Raw genomic sequence first — 20,574 nt, forward strand, 5'->3', positions numbered from 1 at the left:
GTCGGCACGGGGCAGTGTGCGTGTGTCGGCACGGGGCAGTGTGCGCACGTGTGTGTGTCGGCACGGGGCAGTGTGCGCACGTGTGTGTGCGCACGTGTGTGTAGGCACGGGGCAGTGTGTGTGCGCACGTGTGTGTAGGCACGGGGCAGTGTGTGTGCGCACGTGTGTGTAGGCACGGGGCAGTGTGTGTGTGTGCGCGCGCACAGGCACGGGGCAGTGTGTGTGTGTGTGTGCGCGCGCAGGCACGGGGCAGTGTGTGTGTGTGTGCGCGCGCGTGTGTGCGTAGGCACGGGGCAGTGCGTGTGTGTGTGCGCGCGCGTGCGCAGGCACGGGGCAGTGTGTGTGTGTGTGTGTGTGTGCGCGTGCGCGTGTGCAGGCACGGGGCAGTGTGTGTGCGTGTGTGTGCGCGCGTGTGCAGGCACGGGGCAGTGTACGTGTGTGCGTGTGCGCGTGTGCAGGCACGGGGCAGTGTGTGCGCGTGTGCGTGTGCAGGCACGGGGCAGTGTGTGCGCGTGCAGGCACGGGGCAGTGTGTGTGCGCGTGTGCGTGTGCAGGCACGGGGCAGTGTGTGTGCGCGTGTGCGTGTGCAGGCACGCGCGCCCGCCCGCAGGCACAGGGCAGCGCGCGCGCGTCTGCAGGCACAGGGGCAGAGAGTGTGTGCGTGTGTGTCTGCAGGCAGAGGGCAGAGTGCATGTGTGTCTGCAGACACAGGGACAGGGTGTGTGTGTGTGTGCACGCATGCAGACACAGGGGTAGGGGGTGTTTGCGTGTGTCTGGAGGCACAGGGGCAGAGTGCGTGTGTGTGGATGTGTCTGCAGGCACAGGGGCAGAGTTGCATGCGTGTGCATGTGTCTGTGTGTGCATGTGCAGGTACAGTGTCAGAGTGCATGCGTTTGTGTGCGTGTCTGGAGGCACGGGGCAGAGTGTGTGTGTGTGTGTGTGTGTGTGTCTCCCTCTCTCTCTGCAGGCACAGGGGCACAGTGTGTGCGCGCGTCTGCAGGCACAGGGGCAGGGTATGTGTATGTTCATAGGGCAAGTCCCACACTCACACCCTACCATACACATGCACCCATGCCTCCCCTTGCACTGCCATACACAAACCCTAGCCACCTACACCCCACATACTCCCCACATCCCATAACCACCCACACTCCACACACACACACACACCCCCAACATGCTTCCTCACCCCACATACCCACAGCTCCCCACAAACCTATACCCACCCCCCACAATATACAAGAGTAAGACTTCACTTTAAGCTACTGTGCAGTCACCTCTGTGTATACTATACAAACACATGTTAATCAGGACAAAAATATTTTTTTAAATCTAATTAATAAATGTTGTAGATGATTGTATTTTAGAATATAATTTGGTATTTTTCTGGCTCCAAGATGACAATACCCCTGGCTAAAAGGAGTACTTCTGGGGTCAAGGGGAGGGACTTCTAGTGGCAAACATCAGGAGCTAGGGGGTAGGACTTTCGGTCACAAGATGGTGACGGGGGGGGGGGGGGGGGGGGGGGGGGCGCGCGCGCTCCTGTCAAGGGTTGGTGCTACCCATGAGGCCCTCAACAACTTGCCAGAACTCACTAAGCAGCCCTCTGTCCGAAATAATTGCTTGCCCCTGGTTTATAGAGTACCTGTGCTAAAACCTGAAGCAGTTAAAAAAAAAAAAAAAAAAAAAAAAAAAAAAAAAAAAAAAAGGTAAACTGTATCATTTCTGCCTAAACTAAGTCTATGGATACATGTAGTAATTTTCCTATATGAAAATTTTGCTCCCTACTTCCGTAAGCTCAAAAGATCAGTCTGACAGATTCCAGTGGGGAGGTGGGGAGGCAGCAGAGAACAAGGGCATTACCTGTCCCCAAAGATGTATTTTCCCTGCTCTAGCAGCGGGAAGGGGGCAAATTAAAGGCAAACATCCAATCATTAGAATCTTAGCTAACAAATTATATACCAACTTATAAATATAACTAATATAACTATAATATAACTAATTATAACAAAATTTTAAATTTACTATAGATAGAATCTAATTATTGGGGGTCATCTTACATTCAAATAAATGCAATACTAGCTTGAACTAATAGCTTATTTGAAACAACAAAATAGTTAATAATGATGCTAAATCAAATGCAGAATTGTAGCTTGCTTCATCTTTACATATAAAAATGTGTGCATATTCTGTCCTATGATGCCATCTGCTGTTTCTGCTGTGTCATCTTAGAATATTTGCTCTTTCCTAGTATGTTTATTGGAAAAGAGTAGGTTTTTTCCCCCCAAATGTTTTTCCCTTAGTAAAAATCAGATGGATAATCTAATGTTAAGATGTTATCACCTTTTCACCCATTTTAAAAGCTAGACTGAAGTGGTAAAATAGTTTCCTTTGGTCCTCACATGATACCTAAAATCAAAATCTTTCTTGACCTTAGCCCATTGATGTAGTACCACTAAACTTTATTATTTCCTCTATTTAGAGAGACTAAATAAATAACAGGTTATTTAAATACAAAAAAAACCCAATAGTAATAATGATACATAATTAAGGATACTGAGGTTTCTGCAAAATTTTTCTTGCAATACTCTTTTCAAAACCAAGTTACTTGCATTTTCTCTAAGGCACAGAAGTATTTTCATCTCAGAGGAGAAAGCAGGGAAGGGACTCAGGCACAGAGAGCTGATGTGGATCAGCCAAAATCTCATGAAAAATTAGTGGCAGAGCTCAGCACAGAAATCCCACCTCCTTATGGCCAAAAAATGTGCTCTGACCATCAGAAAATTCTATTTTTGAATAGCATATATACAGTAAAGACTGGAATGTATTCTCACCTGCAATGTGATTTTGTGTGTTACTGCATTTTTAGATTCATTATAGCTTTTCTATTTTAATATGTCACTAAGACTATATACAGTTTTAGTTTTGTTCGTTTTACCTGTAGAACGTTTTCACTTTGTTTAATGGTAAGCACTGCAAGCACTGCTTGTAGATCTTGTTTTTATCCGTCTGTAGTTCCAACCCACATTTAGCACAACCTGAATACGTTATGAGAGGAAGGGAAGCCAAAATGCATTCCGGTGAAGTGTCAGAATCTAAGATGAGTTGCCTGAGCTGGTCAGTAGCAATCACAAACTTCAGTTCTAAGATGTGGGCTTTCACTTGAATCAGTCCTGTAAAAACAAAGCTTTTTATCAGATCTTGTGTTGTTGGCACAAAAAATCCATACGTTTGCTAGAAGTGCAGTCACAGTGCACCTGGTCAGTTTCCACTGCGAAAACCTTGTCCAGACTATCAAGGATCCTTGCTGCCTGTGTGCCATGCAGCTCCCAATCCAGTAGTGTTGGCAGGTCTAGTATGTACCACACTCCTGCCAGCACTGAGTCAAGGCCTGTCACCACTTCCTCTGAGAGCTCATTCAACTCCTGTGTGAGTTGGTGTGCAGCAGCATGTATAGCCATGCAGACATGACCAAAGCCTTGGCCATGTGTTCCCTGCTTCATTGACTAGTTCAGAGTAGGAAAGTGGGAGAGGCAGTGCCAGCACTGTAATTCACCTGCTTCATCGATCTGTGGAAGTTCAGCAGAGGGGAGAGGTCACGAATGCTGGCTCCACTTCAGAAGGGGGCTGTAGAGTTTTCCCTTTTCAGCCACTGAATTTCCAAATTACAACAGCCAGTCACTGGACTAAGTACACATGGACTTCCTGGCAGTGTCAACCACAGCACAGCTTCGCAGGATTAGCACTCCTACTGCGCCACAAGAAATGTTGAAGAGTCTCCCGTTCACTCCAGCCAGGGCATTTACCACTTGTAAAAGCCAAAACTAACTTTTTAAAATGCAGACACAAGCTCATCCAGAAGTTCCTGCCCTTTGCCCTTCCTTGGTTAGTAGATAACACCAGAGATAGTGTCATGACAGGAACACATATTTTTGGCACAGCAGGATGGTTTAGGACATATATTCCTAGAGTGTTTTTTGGGCAGGATTTTATCCTGCTCACAAAGAAAGGCAGGGCTGAGCAGCAAGTCTGCATGGCAACATGCGAGCCCAGCTTACATGGCATTGCAGACAGTACCCTGTAGCCATGGTAGAGGGTGGGGGAGAGTGTAAAGCCTCCTGGGATGCTGGTGGACCAAGCCTTGCTCTGTGCCACTAAGGTTAACAGAACAGGAGTTACACTTAGTGCTAGAAATTGTCACCAGCTATTAAGTTGCTATTGCAAAGAATTAACATTTTGTCATGGAACTGACAAACCACTTGAATGGCTGTATAGTTGCTTTATAATGGTGCTGAAAGGACATATTTCTCACTACAATGTAACAGCTTTTCATGGCCTATGCCAGATATAACAAGTGATAATAGGGCAACAAGATACTATGATACGGCAAAAGTTTATGGCATCTAATGATATTTTGACAGATGGGAAGAGCAGCAAAAAGGATTAGTTGGTTTGCTTTTTTTTTTTTTTTTTTAAATTATAACTGGAGCTCTAGATGAATGTAGATGCTGTATGCAATGGTAGACACTCAGAGGAGTCCAGAAGCATGTTCACTGCACTTCCATCATTTACAAGTTCTGTTAAGCAAGTCCTACTGTGTATGTTTAAGTAGTGATTTTCAACAATTTACAACTCCATGATAACAGATGAAGGAACATAACAGTCATCTAATGTATCTTATGGACCAGGGACAGGCAATTATTTTGGGTGGAGGGCTGCTTAACAAGTTTTGGTGAGCTGTCAAGGGCCACATAGGTAGCCTCACCCCTTGGCAGTTGCTTTGCCCCACCCCCGTTCCCATCTTGGGACCAGAACTCCCACCCCTAACCCCTGACCTTTGCCACCAAATTCCCTCCCCTCCTCTCCCCCCCAGAAATACTTCTGGAGGTGGGGGGGGTAAACATTTATTGTTATAGCACCTCTAGTGCTTAGCAATGTGTTTCCTTAAACAGATAGCCATTTATTATTTTTAGATAATAATCTTACCTGAACGTTTTTCCATTAGGTGTGTTGACAGATCTGTCATCTTCATGAGAGACTTTTCACTTTTTTGAAACTTCTCTTTAAACGCAATTGCCCTTTTGTCATCATCAAATAAGCACTCACAGGATGACCAAGGAGTTGTGTGCAACTCAAAGGTACCCGAGATAGAACTACATTGGACAAAGAGGTTTTTAAATTCCCAGAGGTGATCTAAAAGATAACAAATAAGCAAAGAACAATTAATTCTTATGCAATTAATAGTTAATCAATTGCATGAGAATCTCAGCTCTCATGAATACATGCAAGTTCTTAGACCTCATGGTTACAGAAAAATCACTTCAAAACCTAATATATGCAAAAAGAATCCCAAACTTACCACTTTTAGAATCTCGTGAGTTAAGGCAATCTAATGATTTTTGAGAATTTAGATCATGAATTTTGAATGTTTGAGGTTGGTAACACTGCATGCTATCTAGAATAAGATGGTAACTAATTAAGAAAGATTTCTAATGCACTAGAAACAACTGCACTAGTTCTCTACAAGCTGTTCGTAAACAGAAACAGTGCATTACAAACAATGCTACTATTTCATTAGTGTTACTATATTTCACAGTGTTGAGTTTTGTCAAGTTTTTCATAAAGCCAGCCCCTTCCCAGATGGCGCCAAACATCCTGCCAGCCACAAGTGCCTGCTGAAGGCAGAAGCAACAAGGGGGGGGCCTGATCCTGCTTTCAGTGTAGTCTCCTCGCCTACCCTGTGGCTGGGGGGAGGGGGGGGAACTGCTGCCAGGCAGGCAGCCCCCGAGCTGCGGTGGGGCCCATTCCTTCCCTCCATGGTGGTAGAGCCTCCCGGGGCCAGCTGGGTGGGCTGCCAGTGGGTTGTGCGCTGCCTGAGCTCCCAGGGTCGATCCAACTTCCTGGGAGCCTACCAGCACATCACCTCTCCCATGAGGCAGCATGGGCTTCCAGCGCCTCGCACACTGAGGCTGGGTCGACATATACACTGGACATACAAAAATCCTAACAGAAATATGGAGTCGACTAGTACAGTGCGCTGACCCATACACCTTAAAATACGGTACCTAAAAGAGCCATAAACGATAGTTGGTCAAAATATTTGCCAAATCCTTTTTCCATTAAAACCAAATTTTTTCGTGGAAAATGCTTCCCAGATTCAGATACATGTCTGATGGCTTCTTACTCTAAGAATGTACAACTCCACATCCTTCTCTAACATTAGGGCACTCTCCTGAGAGGCAGAAGCTCCTAATTCAAGCCCCTGTCAGTCTGTTGTGGTCCAGGGGCCGTAACCAGTTCTCCCATGTCCCTCTAGGATGCATCCACACTATTGCCTATTATATAAGCTGAGAGTCTCTCGCATGCTTTTGTTGCAAAAATTTTCAAAAGGTCTCACTTTTGTTTTATATCAGAACATGTTACAAAAGTATTTATTGTGAAATGGAATTGTGCTTTGCTCAGCCTTACTGATTACATTCTGTTTTAAAGGTTCCTAGCTATTTCTGGATGTCAAAATGAAAATGTGCTAAAAATGGTAAGCTTTAGTCAGGAGAAAGATGATTGAAAAATGCCATTCTAAATCTTACTCTCCAATCCAGAGAGGGTTTAAGCTATTTTTGTTCTCCCTATGTGAGAAGAATTCCCATAAATTTCCATACATGTTTGAAGAGAAAAATAGCTATGAAAAAGTCAGTTGTGGGAATTAGTATAGGGAATTTAGGACTTAACATGCAACAGCAATCTTTAAACTTATTTTTAGTTAACTGACTCTTTAGAGATCAGTAAACCAAGCACTTTGCCAAAATCAGTTTTTTAGCATGATGTTCTGATATTCAGTTCAGAAAGTATACTGGGTATCACCAATAAGAGTCTTTCTGCCACTTCCAAACACTTAACTGATCTTCCCCAAACTCTGCACTTTGCTCAGGACATTTCATTATAATGATCTGCACAATCACACAGCACACATAGTAAAGTATTTCTCTTTTAATGCCTTCATTATTTGCTATCTGGTGTTCAGGGTCACTAAACTGTGGGTATCCTTGAAATGCAGTCACATGAAAATCCATTGCATTACTAAGAGGATATTGAACTTCATATCTGATATGTTAGGCTGCTGGGAAGCTAAAATAAGACTTTTGGATGACATTTGTTGCATACATATTCCATTCAAATGGTTTTAGAGCATCTCCTCCATTCCCTGTGGCTAATACAAGCCACCGAGAAAAGAACTTAGCACTAAAATATTACTCATTTTTAAGCCACTGTACAGCTGAGGAGGCACATCTACACGACACCATGTCACCATAGCAACACACTGTGGCGGGTGCAAACTGTGATGCCACAGATAGAGAGACGCAGGGGGTAAAAATAATCATGTGCCACCAGCACAGCACAGTAATGGTTGTTACTTCCAAAAGGAAGTACTAAATGATGGCACAGTAACAACAGTGCTATAGGGGCATGTGTAGACATGCCCAGGCTGATGCACCTATGTAAGGGTTATAGCGACCTCAATTTTCAACTGAAATTTCCCATAAAGAAACCAATCCACCTGAAATTCTCCACCACATCTCATCCAAGTGTAGAATTTTGCTTGGGGGGAAAAAAAAGGTATCAAAAGAGGACCTTGATAGTTTGTTAACAATTCCCTGTCATGAACCTCCCCTTTTTGAAGTTTGGTCAACCAACTACACAATTTTTGTTTTTCCAGATTTAAAAATGTTAACTTAGATTAGTTTTCTTTTGAAAGTTTAATCTGAAAACAGTTCAGCCATTTCTGAAAATGAGGGAAAATATGTATTTCTCACCTATGTTAAAATATATTTAAAATTATTTTGTCTTTAAGTGTTAGCACTTGGTGAGAGGTATTCTCATACTTTGGAATAGGAGGGTGACATTTAGCTAGGGGAAAGGGGGAGGGGTTATTAAGGTGTCACCTGCCTTTTGCTGTGGGTTGCAAAATTTTTCCTCAGCTGGGTCAAATTATAAGCCTCTGAGTTTGCATATGCTCAGAAGAGGCTTTAAAGATTTTTTTTGCATACACCCCAGGAGGGGGGGGGGGGGGGGGGGGTGTGCCTCCGGATCTGCATGCAGGGTACGGTAGGGCAGGCTGTTGCTGTGGGCTGCGCTGGGCTGTTCCTGGTGGGAGGGCTGGACTAAGCTGTGCTTGGGGCAGGTGGCATCGGTGCTGCAAGGGGAGCTACCGGGGGGGGGGGGGGGGGCACAACCACCTCACAATTGGCTGTAGCCCCTCTCCCAGCACCATTGCTACCTGCCCTGAGCACAGCCCAGCCCAGTCTCCCACTGGGAAAAGCCCGGCGCCACCTCTGGCCTCAGCCTGCAGTGACAGCTCACCCTGTGCGCAGATCTCGGGGCACATGCCCCCCATGCCCTCCCGAGGTGTGTTCAGGGTGACAGCCACCCTCCTCCCGTGCCCTCCAGATGAGCCACTTGCAGTTCTGTCCTGTGCCCCACCCTGACTGAGCAGTGCCTGCCCCTGCCCCACTCCCTCTCCCACTGCCAGGGTTTCCATCTGCCCCCCCATGCCCCTTCCCTCCACCCACCCTTTCCCCCACAACACACCAGCCTAATGCTGGTCCTGAGGCTGCTAGGCTTTACTACTGGCCCCGTGTATGCTGCAGCTGTGCACATGCACAGGGCATTTATCAGCCACATTATTGGACACATCAGGCAAAAAAAAAGCCCGCTCCCAGAACCTTGTGCTTTTCACCCGGCACAGTCCCAGCCCTGTCTGCCCTGTGCAGATCCTAGGGCACATGCCCTCCCAGACTGGTGGTGGGAGCAACGGCAAGAGCTGCTGAACAAGCTGCCATACGAGCAGCTCCCAGACTGGCAGTGTGCAGCGGCATGAGCCGCCCCACCCCTCTCCCTGGGCAGAGCCTTCCTCAGCCCGGGTCCCAGCCCCAGCCCCAATCCCTCCTTTGCTGTAGGGGTGTTGATCTGCCCTCCAACCCCCAACTCCTTCCTTCCCCCCTCTGCCCACCACAACAAATTTACCACCTGGAGGAAGCTGTGTCCAGTGTTGAGGACTGCTACCTATTTAGTCTATGGCTTAATCTCTGAAGCGGCGCTGAATCTTCGGATCTGATTTGGCCAAAACGAAGCAGGACAGCGATTCGAATCACTGAATCTAATCACTGTCCCTCTGAACCGGCCGAATCCGAAACCAAATTGAATACTGTCTGCTTCACACAGACCTAAAGTATATGTACCTCCATCCTGCTCTGCTGGGGGATAGGAAAACAATAGCCTTCTACTGATACTAATTATCACATCAAGTGGTGAAGGGCTATGATGCAGATCTAAAAATCTCAAGCCTGTTGATGATCTATACAAGGGATCAGCATGATCACATTTACCACATTTTTATTTTTCCTCAGTTTTGAAGTATTTTTTAAAATAAAAAAATCCCATAAACAACATTAAGAACATACAAACAGTTAGGATATCCTAGGATTAATGTTATCTATGCATAATCATATACTACTTAATATACAAAAATTATATAGCTTTCTTTTTAGATATAATTATATAAAAGGCTTGTGAGGGACTGTACATCTCTCAAACGAAGAGACACAATAATGGAATTAATTTTCAGGTTCATTAGAACAAAGGTTCTTTAGAACAAATAAGGTTGTAAGGCCCTGCTTAACCATGGGAGGAAATAAGGTAAGGAATTTGAGGCCTAGATGAGGAGTGGAATTAAAGGAGAGCTGGGAAACTGATTACCTTGCTTATCCAGAACTCCACAGATGATTTCAGCTAAAAATTACATTCCCCTGGCTGAAGTAAGCCATTCTTATTTTGCCTTTTTTGCTGCACCAAACTAAAGAAAGTCTTGTTCTATCTCTTCCTATGCTGAGCAAAATTAAAATCCTTTTATGAAGGTTTCATAATTTTGCAAAACTGGATTTTAGATGCCCTGAAAAATATCAAATGGAACCTTAATGAAACTGAAAAAAATATTACCTGGCAATGTATAATTTCTCAAAAACATCCTAAATAGAATAGCAGTTCTCATGTGCTAAAGTGTCCTTTTAAATCATCTTAACATAGGTGAGAAAAATAAAATATTACAAAGAAATGAGGAATGGGTGAAAATGCAGCCTGATAACCTAGGTCTACAAAGCTGGCTCATAGAAAGAACAACAGATGCTGTGACGGAGGGCCTCCTTGGGCCGATCTCCACAGCCCTGTCTCTGGGCAACCGCCCGCCTATCTTGCCCGCCACGCCTTTGATGATAACTAGTTCAATTGAATTGTTAATTAAGCGGGAGGCTGCCCTTCGTACTGTCCCGATGCCAAGGGGCACTCTGCGGCTCCGACCTCCCCTAATACCGCAGCCCAAGCCTCGCAGATGGCATCATGGTGTTCTACCTCACTGGCCCCACACTGGGCCCCAGAATCTTCCATGCAAGACCCCACTATGCTCTTCGCTACTCAGGCGGCCAATCCGCCGTCAACCGGGCTACCTCACCCCCCCGAAGTTATCTTCCCTATCTTATCTTCCGGAACCTTCGGCCTCTTGCCCTGGCCCACCTCAAGGCCAGTCGGGACCCCAGGCCCCCGGCTCTTGGGCGTCCCTCGCAGTGGGCCCCCGGCCCTTTTCACCCTCACTGGTCCTGGCCCCAGCATGTGCCAGTTGAGGGTACTCTCCCCTTCGGGCTGGGTCTCTCTAGCCACTCACTCTATCTCCGGGCCTCACCGTGCCGCTACTCCCTTCCTCCTAGGAGCCACCGCAGCACCTCGCCCACATCACTGCCACTCTTGGGATCTGCCCTCTCTGGGCCCCTCACAAACACTGGCCCTCTAGGCCCCTCATAACACTGTCAGGGTTACCCACCCGGTGGTGGTGGGAGCTAGGGGTTAAGGCGCCCCAACTCACCTTTCACCGGGGTAGTAACTGGCCTGGTATTTCCTGGGGGCTCCCGTGCCACTGAGAGCCCCACCAGACCACCCACTCCTGGCAGGGTGCAGTTTCAAGTCATGCCCAAGACCAGGAGCCTCCTGCCATCCCCTTGCAGCTCCCCCTTACCTCCAGGTCATACACAGCAGCCCTACAGCCAGGCAATGTTGCTACCTGACCTCCTGCAGCCCAACTGCCTGGTTTATATAAGCCTCAAAATGGCTGCCGTAATCAGGCACCTGGAGGCTGCCAGCTCCAGGCCCTTAAAGTGGCAGGAGCACCCTGTGCTCCGCCACAGATGCAAAAAACGTTAATCATAGACTTTTCATAGGCTTCAATGGCTTTAGATCAGACCACCGAAGCATATTTTAACATTCCCTATGTGCTTGGCCACTTGTCTGCTCAGCTGTTGTATCTTTCAATCTATTTGCTTTTATGACCTTATTTGGGAATTTGCAGAGTTTCCACATTTACTGTTCTGAGGGAAAAACTGCACTGCCAGCATTCCCAGTTTTCCTCAACTTTTTGATTGGGTTTTAAAATCTGTTGCAGGGTTTAAGTCTCCTTATTATACTGCTATTTTTCACATTTTCAAACTCATTTATAAAATGTTTGACTATTGCTGAACTATTTCACATTGGCTTTTCTCTAATGAGAAAATCACTTTTCTTTAGCAGTTAAGGTTATTTTAGCACTTCTTTCAATTTTGTCGAGGCACATACAAAAGTAATTTTTGCAACACCTATTGCTCCACAATACTAATTTTTCATGTCCTTTAAAGCAGTGCTTCTCAAACTATCTGATGTGGTGGACCAGCAATTTTTTTTTCACTGGGCCAGGGACCGGTGCCTGGTTCAGCCAGTGGCAGCAACTGCATGTAACAGCGCTACACAAATGTGCGACCGGCTGTTTCTTTCTCTTTCTTCACCTCGCACAACATGACATCACCTGGAGCGTTGGAATGTACAAACTGTGGCACTATGACATATCAATGTTATGCTTCTGAAAATATATTTCTTTCTTTCCTGGCAACTCGCTGCGGACCAGCAACCGGTGGCTCACGGACCGGCAGTGGTCCGCGGACCACCACTTTGAGAAGTGCTGCTTTAAAGCATATTAAGACACTTATTCAGCATTATAGCAGAGAATAAACCACTTTGTATTTTATAGTCTTTTGCGAGTGGCCCTCCTCTGGACCCTCTCCATGTTGTCCACATCCTTCCTGAAGCGTGGCGCCCAGAACTGGACACAGTACTCCAACTGCAGCCTGACCAGTGTCGCATAGAGGGGGAGGATCACCTTCCTTGGACCTGCTTGAGATGCACCTGTGGATGCATGACAAGGTGCGATTGGCCTTCCTGACCATGTCCCCACACTGTCGGCCCATGTTCATTTTGGCATCAATGATGACTCCAAGATCCTTTTCTGCCTCTGCAGTAACAAGAAGGGAGTTCCCCAGCCTGTAGGTATGCTGCTGGTTCTTCCTCCTCAGGTGCAGTACCTTGCACTTGTCAGTGTTGAAACCCATCCTGTTCTTGTCCGCCCACCCCTGTAACCTGTCTAGGTCTGATTGCAGCCTATTCCTCCCTTCTAGCATGCCCACTTCCCCCCACATCTTAGTGTCATCTGCAAATTTGAACAAGGTGCTTTTTACCCCCTTGTCCAAATCGTTGATGAAGATGTTGAACAGTGTGGGCCCGAGGACCGAGCCCTGCGGAACCCTACTCCCCACATCCCTCCAGGTCGAAAATGACCCATCCACCACCAGTCTCTGGGTGCGGCCCTCCAGCCAGTTAGTGACACATTTGATTGTAGGTGTTGACGCCACAGTCCCCTAGTTTTTTAATGAGAATGGGGTGAGAGACAGTGTCAAAGGCCTTCCTAAAGTCCAGAAAGACTACGTCCACTGCTACCCCTGCGTCTAAGGATTTTGTGACCTGGTCACAGAAGGCCACCAGGTTGGTTTGATGGGACCTGCCTCTAATGAACCCGTGTTGGTTGCCCCTAAGCATAATCTCCCCTGCTGGCCCCTCATGGACATGCGCTATGATAATTCTCCCCTGGCGGGGCTGTGCACCTCTGGGTTAGATGGAGGTCCTGTATCTTGGCTAGGAACCTACGTGAGCAGTCAGACCTGGCTGACTGCTCACGTAGTCAGCCAGGTGTCTCCCAGCAGATGTCTGGAAAGTTCAGGTCACCCATGATGACCACGTCCTTTGACCTAACTACCTCCGTGAGCTGACTTAAGAATTCCCAGTCTAGCTCTTCCCCTTGGTTGGGTGGTCTGTAGTAGACCCCCACTGTTAAGTCCCTTTCCCCTCGACTTCCTTGTATTCTAACCCAGAGCACTTCAGTGTGCCCCTCCTCTGACCCAGTGTTACTTGTTGAGGATGTGTATTCCTCCTTTATGTAGAGTGCCACAGCCCCACCTTTCCTCCCTGTCCTATCCCTCCTGTACAGCCCATAGCCCTTGATATTCACCGCCCAGTCGTGCGTTGGGTCCCACCATGTTATACATCCTAGGAACAGACATTACGCATAAATCAGTTTCAGGGATCAGAAACTGGTTTAAACCTGTAACAGAGCATAAGTTCAGTGCACATAAACCAGTTTCAAAAGGCCAAACCCTGTTTGAGATAAACCTGGCTGAATGCAGTATCAGACTTAACTGATTAAGCTCAAACTGGTTTATGCAACTTCTGTCCCAGACCCCTTCCTGTTTTAAGTTAAACCAGAGCCCCCCAGCACCCCAGCGTGTTCTCTGGGATGTGCTCTCTGCTCCAGGGGAGCAGGGTTGGCCCCACCCCTCTGCTCCGTAGCTGGACAGGCAGGGGTGGGGGCCTGGCCAGATGCTGGCCCCAGAAGCAAACATGGAAGAGGGTCATTTCCCTCCTCTCTTCCCTGTCTCACCAACACAGACCTGTACTTTCTTGCTGACTGCTCCAGTGGCGGGGTTGTGGCCAGTCCCAGCAGTAGCCTGGAGTGAACTGGATAGGGCGGGGGTTGAATTTCCCCCTCATTGTCCCACAGACCTGAGCCGGGGTCTGCCAGGTGCTTCCCCCTGCAGCTGAGGACGGGCTCTAGCACTCCCTGGCACCGGACCTGAGTGGCTGCAGGCATGTGCCTGCATTTTCTCTGCCTGGAGACAATGTCTGGTCAGTTGCAAACTGGTTCAATCTAGGCAGGTTAGACTAACCTGCAAAGACTGAATCAATTCAGGCTCCGGCTTTTTGAATGTCTGTCCCTAGCCCAATAGTTTAACACTAATCTTAACTGCTGTTGTCCATAAATAACTTTTTCAGTAACATCAGTTACATTTGTAAAAGCGTCATGGCTGATATCTTGACTTTAGTGAAAAAACTCCTATCGACCTCAGGATTTCACCCCAACTTATTGCAACAGAATATGAATCATTTATATCTGGGTGGTTTGCAACCAGCTTAACTTGCACTGGGATGCTGAATAGAGAATTTGCTGCTCAAATGTTCATTTTTACCACAACTGGTGATGTTTCTCCAGACAGAGGTCCAATACAGACAAGTAGTATCATTTCAAATAAAAGCTGCAGTTTTTCATCCCTTCATTTTCGTAGGAAGGTTAAGCACTTAATCCTGTAAAATACCTGGGTTCTATTGTATGCTATTCTGTTCTCAAAAGAATATTTCATGAATCAAACCAATTGTGTTTGTAACCTAAAATCTGGGTTAGAGTAACAGAGAAGAGAGGCTTCTAGCATCTAATACTATTGTACAGAAATGCTGTGTATTGATAACTGTAATGATAATTTCTTTAGTGGCAACATACACGGGTTTGTTTGTTTGTTTGGTTTTCTTTACAATTTCAGCAAGATGTCAATATAACTGTATCACTTTTTTTTTAGAAATATTGCTTTGTTGTTCCAAAGCAGGAATATTGATAAAGCATTACATGTAGATGAAAAAGGTACAAATCCTTATACCTACTTATGCAAGACTATGTCATAAACTTTAACCTTCTAGTACAAATGGCTATCACATGCCTATTTGGCTTTCTACATCTCTTAGCAAGAATGGCCATCACATGCTGTCTTCCTCTGACCCATTTGTGCCATTTAGTTGTCGTGACCTATATACCTGTTTGGCCTGATGTGGACTTATCTACTCAGCTGTTTTGCTGGATCAAACGTTCATGGCTTGTCTATCTGCAATGGGTATTTGAACAGTTGAGAAATCAGTCTTTTATCTTAAATTCTAGATATAGTCTTTTAATGATTAAAATATGAATTGCTAGATGCACTGAACACTAACTGAAGAATAAGATGGAAGATTTGTAGTAAGGTAAAACAATTATAATAACCCTATATGGGTCTATATGTTCTTAACCTTTTTAGGGAGGCTTTTTGAACATCCAAATAATGATACCTGTATTATAGTATGAAAGTCCTATAGATTGATTAATGGTGATACTTGCTTGAACTTGAACTGTAGAATCAAGAATTTTTTCAATGTCCACAATTTCAATGATCTGTCATATTACTGAAAAGATTACTTTACTTTTCTGTTCTTTAGAATCTACAGCTCTATTTTTACTGGATACTATTTGCATATTCTAATCTCTGGGATCTAGACCATAGCCGTGTTGGTCTGAGCACAGAAGGCAAGCAAAGCCTTTGGGTAGAGGCGATATATCTTTTATTAGATCACCTAAAAAGTTGCAAAAAAGTTTGCAAATAACAAGTTTTTTGCAACTTTAAGTTGGTCTAATAAAAGATATCACCTCTAACCAAAGACTTCACCTATCCTAATCTCTCATTTATCTACCTCTAAAATAGAGGTTGAGGATTTATAAATTTAAACCTCTATTTCAGCAAGTAATCCACTCTTGCCATAAAAGTTCCTTGTGTCTCTGTCTGTTTCTATTTGAGTTTTGGAAGAGAGAATATTCTAGAGCAGGGGCTAGCAACCTGCTGCCTGTGGACCAGATCTGGCTGGTGGCAGCTCAAGGCAGCATCCTCCAGCCACAATGGCAGAGGAGGTATCCCTGGGGTCCTACTTCCTGCCTATTCAGTTGATTTTCTCACGCAGCAGCAAATGCATGCCTAGGGTCCTAGCACCTCCCTTTTTATATCTATTCCCTTCATAGCTTCTGCTGATCACCAGAGAGCAAGGGGTGTGGCCCACAGGGGGCCCTAGGACACAAACAGTGCCTCACTGTAGAAACAAGTTGTAAACCCTTGCTCTAGAGGCAAGAACACAATCAGCAGTCAAGAGACCTTGTGGGATCTATTTCCAGCTCTACTGCTGAATCAGCACGTTATCTGGACAAGTTCAATAACTTCTCAGTGCTTTGGTGTCCAGTGTCCCATTTTGTAAAAAAGGGTACCATACCCCACAGAAGTACTTTTATAATTAATTCGTTAATATTTGTAAATTCCTCTGATACAGAAATGGAGCTGAAACAAACTCCAAAGTTCCAAAGTTCAGCAGCAGTGTCTGAAGGGCTCTGGCTTGGTACTGGGAAGTCTCTTGCCACTAAGTTCTATCCAATCCTTTTCTATTTATCCTTGCCTACAGTCCCTATTGTTATCCATTCCTTTCAGCTTATTCTTCCCCCAAAATTATCTTTTTTGTTCTTGTTAGCCTTTTTTTTTCCTTTCCACAAAAAGAAATGTGTTTTCCCTGATAGTGTGTCATCACTATGCAGGAAAGCATAACATATATTACATACAGATACACACACACATTTTGCAGCATACCAAATATCATGAAGCATGCTAGAAAAGCAGGTGCCAGGTATTCTGGCAATGGAAGGGAGAGGGGGCAGGAGAGCTGCAAGTTTCCCTCCCCCCTGCCCCCCATAGACACACCCTCTTTCCTGGCAGCAAGGAGTCTTCTGCTAGTGGGAGCAAGGAGCCGTGTCTGCACCTGTAGCACCACCTGTAACACCAGTAACCACAACCAGCAGCAGCATTACATTCTCCACTCCAATTTCAGTTGCCAGTGTAAGCCTTCCAGTGCCAGAGCAGGAGCTGGATCTGGAAGCAGGGAATCTGAGTGCCATAGCAAAGGAAATTCTGGGGAAGGAAGAGGAATCTGAGTTTTTGCTCCACACCCATCAAAGTTCCCCGAGACAGGTTTCCTTCTCCAGAAGGCACCTGGAAGGAGATTGTGGAGGCAAGTGGTTCAGCTCCTCCTCCTGTTGTGCCTCTGCCTGCTGAGGAGGGGGATAAGGTGGGATCCCCACCCGCAACCCAGAAGCGGGGGGGTAGTGTAGTATGGGATCATTTTGAGGTATGCTACCTGCCAGCACTGCCGAAAGATCAGCCAGGGCAAGGATGTAAACATTTCACCACCACAGCGATGCTGCTACATCTTAGGAGGCAGCACTCCCTTGCCCTTGTTCTTCCTCAGCTTGGCACCAGTGGGAGTGTGCCCCCAAAAAAGTCCTCCTCTTGCTCCAAAGCCCCAGTCCCCAAGAAGCAGAGGCAGGCCACCCTGGAACAGTGGGGGAAAGGTGGGGACAAAGGGTGGGGGGTGCATTGCCAAGGCGAGCAAGGTCACCTAGAGCACTGGGGAGATGCTTGCTCTGGATGGCCAGCCCTTCTCCTTTGTTGAGTATCCAGGGTTCAGGTGGCTCATGGTGCTCATGGCCCCATACTACCAAGTGCCCACATGCCCCACCTTCAGCAGGACAGTGGTGCCCTCCCTGTATGAGGCATGCAAAGAGTACTTGAGGGAGGAGTTGTGGAAGGCAGGGCCGCAGGTAGCTTTACACTTCACCTCAGACATATGGAGCAGCCGAGGTGGAGATCATGCCTACCTCTCCCTCACAGGGCACTGGTGCCATTGGTCAGGATGTCAGTGAGCTCTCCTTCAAGTGGAGGTGATGGATGAGTTCCACATGGCAACAGAGATCATGGGGGTCATGAAACACATGGTGCAGGGGTGGCTCGTTGGGCAGGGCGAGCTCACCTGTGGGTTTGTGGTCACCAACAACAGAGCCAATATGGTCAAGGTGGTGCATGATGCCACTTGTTGGCATTCGCTGTGTAGCACACAAGTTCCACCTCATAATCAGGAATGCCTTGGAGGGGGACAGGGCTCCTGGTGACGACACTATCACTACCACGACCAGCCAACTCATTTCAAAATTCAGGAAGGTGGTGGGCTACTTCTACTGGGGCATCAAAGGGGGCAAGATGCTGCAGGAGAAACAGGCAGAGCTAAACATCCCACAGAACAAAATCATGCAGGAAGTGGAGACTCAGTGGAACACCACATACCTGATGTTCGAAAGGCTGTATAAGGAACAGAAAGCCATCCATGAGATGGCCTTGCTCAGGGAGATTGGATTCAGCGGCCCCCTTAACAAAACTGAGTGGGATACCATCTCCCAGATCTTGGTGGTCCTCAAGCTGTTCCTTGAGGCCACTGACAGCCTCAGCACTGGCAATGCCTTCCTTAGCCAGGTGATCCCCATAGTGAAGGAGCTTGAGAATCAAATGGTGAAATTCCAGGGGATCAATGTTCTTGGATGGGGCAAGCTGCTGTCACCAGCAGTGCAGGCACTGGTGATGCGGCTGAAGGAGGGCATCAAAAAACGGCTGCGTCCATTGCGGTCCAGGACAGTCCATGTGCTGATGGGCATGTGTGACCCAAGGGTGAAGGGGAGCATCTGCAGCAGCAAAATCCTTGATCACTGGACAGAGGAGCTGGTGAACAGAGTCAAGGAGGCAGAAGGGCATAGATGGGGGGTATATGGAAGAGGGGGATCCACTGTCTCGTGCCAGCACTCCAAGCACCAGCCAACCTCCTCTTCCATAGCTGCTGCCAATGTGGGCCAAGGGCATGGCTTTAATGTTGGGGTCCAGAGGCACCAGACCCCACCATCTGGCAGGTAGCGCAGAGGCCTCGATGGATATCTATCTCGCTGAGGATGTGGAGCCACTGCAAAGCAACCCCTTGGCCTATTGGGCAACCCGCAGCTAGATGTGGCAGCATTTGGCCACGGTTGCCCAGGAATACCTGTCTAGTCCACCGTCCAGTGTTCCAAGTGAGAGGGTATTCAGCATTGGTGGGGATGTAGTGACACCCCACTGCACCTCCTTGGATCCTGGTTTGGCGGAGCAGTTGGTGTTCCTGAAAGTGAACCTCCCACTGCGGGGTTCCCCAAGCTCCACATGCAGATGGAGTGAATGCCACCCTTCCTCACTCCGCACCTATTTCCTTCCTTTAGTTGCTTCCACAACGATTTAAGGCCTCGCTCTCAGAGCTGGAGGCAGTTTAATTTTTCACCAGCCAGCAGGGAAGAACATCTCCCTGCTGAGCTCCCATGCCAGGATGAACTTGGAGGTTTGAGCTGGGGCTATGGGGAAGGAGGAGGCCCCAGGTCCTGGGCATGACCTAAAACTGCACCCTGCCAGGGTAGGAAGGCCTGGTGGGACTGCCAGTGGCATGGAAGCCCCAGGAAATGCCAGGACCGTGAACCTCCCTGGTGAAAGGCAGGTAGGAGGTGCCTGATAACCTACAGCCACTGCATGCATGAACATACAGTCCTGGCTGGGGAAAGACCAGACCTGTAAGATCTTTGAGGGACCTGAGGCTTACTGGTTGTAGTGGAGTTGTGAGGGTGAGAACAGGCAGGCAGCTCAGATCTGGCCTAAGGCACCCTCAGCTGGTCTGTGCTGGTGCCGGGACCCAAAGCGGGGGGGGGGGGGGGGGTGAAAAGGCCAGGGGCCCACTGCGAGGAATGCCCAGAGCAAGAGGCTCGGGACTCCGAATGGCTTGAAGGCGGAGCCAGGGCCTAAGGGGGAGCCAAAGGTTCCAGAGAGAGGGGACCACAGCTAAAGGGGTGAAGGATGCAATCTGCGAGGCATGGGCTGCAGTGTAGGGGAAGTACAGAGCTGTGGAACTAATGTCACCTCTAGACATCAGGAGCTTAAATTGGCAGCCTCCTGCCTGGGTAACACCTGTATCAGTTTTCTATCAAGACATGGCAGGAGAAAGAGGGGCGGGCAGTTGGACCAGAAACAGGTGGGCAGGCTGAGATCTAACTGGCACTGGGAAGAGCCCTGTTACAGGCTACAATCCCTGTTGCATTCATTCCGCTCTGCCTTAAGACACACAAGGCAGACAAGGGTCTTTGGGTCAATTTGATATCTTTTATTAGACCAACTGAATAGTTGGAGAAATATATCTTGGCAAGCTTTCAGGTTTAAAAACCACTCATCAGGCTGAGGAACGATCTACAGTTGGTGTGTGCGCTCTTCCTGGATGGAAGGAATAGTAAAAAAGTCAGAGGCTGGCATGCAATGCATGCAAGAAAGCCAGCTAGTGAAAATGTAAATTGAGGTATCAGGGGGTGAGAGACAGGCTGGGAGGAAGGGGAATATATCAGGTAAGAGTGGAGAGGTACCTGGGGAGTCTGATGTCAGGCAGGTTATAGTATGTCACAAATCCAACGTCTATATTGAGTCCGTGATTTTTTTTATATCCAGTAGATTTATGAAGTTTGTAGGCTTGTCTACAAAAGATGTTTTTGTATATTCTCCTTGAGGATCAGGATTGAGAGACCGGAGAGAGAGTGGTTTTCTTGTGAGAAATGTGCCCCCACTGGGTTTTCTTGTCTTTAATAGATTTCCAGTGTGCATTCATTCTGGTGTGCAG

General features: G+C 47.2%; 1 protein-coding gene across 13 annotated transcripts in view; it reads right to left on the minus strand.

The window, feature by feature from the left end:
- Positions 1-20,574, minus strand: part of SHLD2 (shieldin complex subunit 2) — a 129,099-nt gene that overhangs the window by 26,860 nt on the left and 81,665 nt on the right. For 11 of the 13 annotated variants that reach the window (XM_019497074.2, XM_019497075.2, XM_014601714.3 and 8 more), the window contains 2 exons: positions 4,987-5,193; positions 2,939-3,173 (listed from right to left, as the gene is read on the minus strand). In XM_019497074.2, the coding sequence (XP_019352619.1) occupies positions 2,939-3,173; positions 4,987-5,193 (442 nt within the window). Of the gene's footprint in view, positions 1-2,938; positions 3,174-4,986; positions 5,194-11,059; positions 12,362-20,574 lie in introns of those variants that run through there. The other 2 variants (XR_009463025.1, XM_059729819.1) reach the window with 2 other exon arrangements.

Source organism: Alligator mississippiensis, chromosome 6 (assembly GCF_030867095.1).
Source record: "Alligator mississippiensis isolate rAllMis1 chromosome 6, rAllMis1, whole genome shotgun sequence".
In the NCBI taxonomy this organism is placed as follows: domain Eukaryota; kingdom Metazoa; phylum Chordata; order Crocodylia; family Alligatoridae; genus Alligator; species Alligator mississippiensis.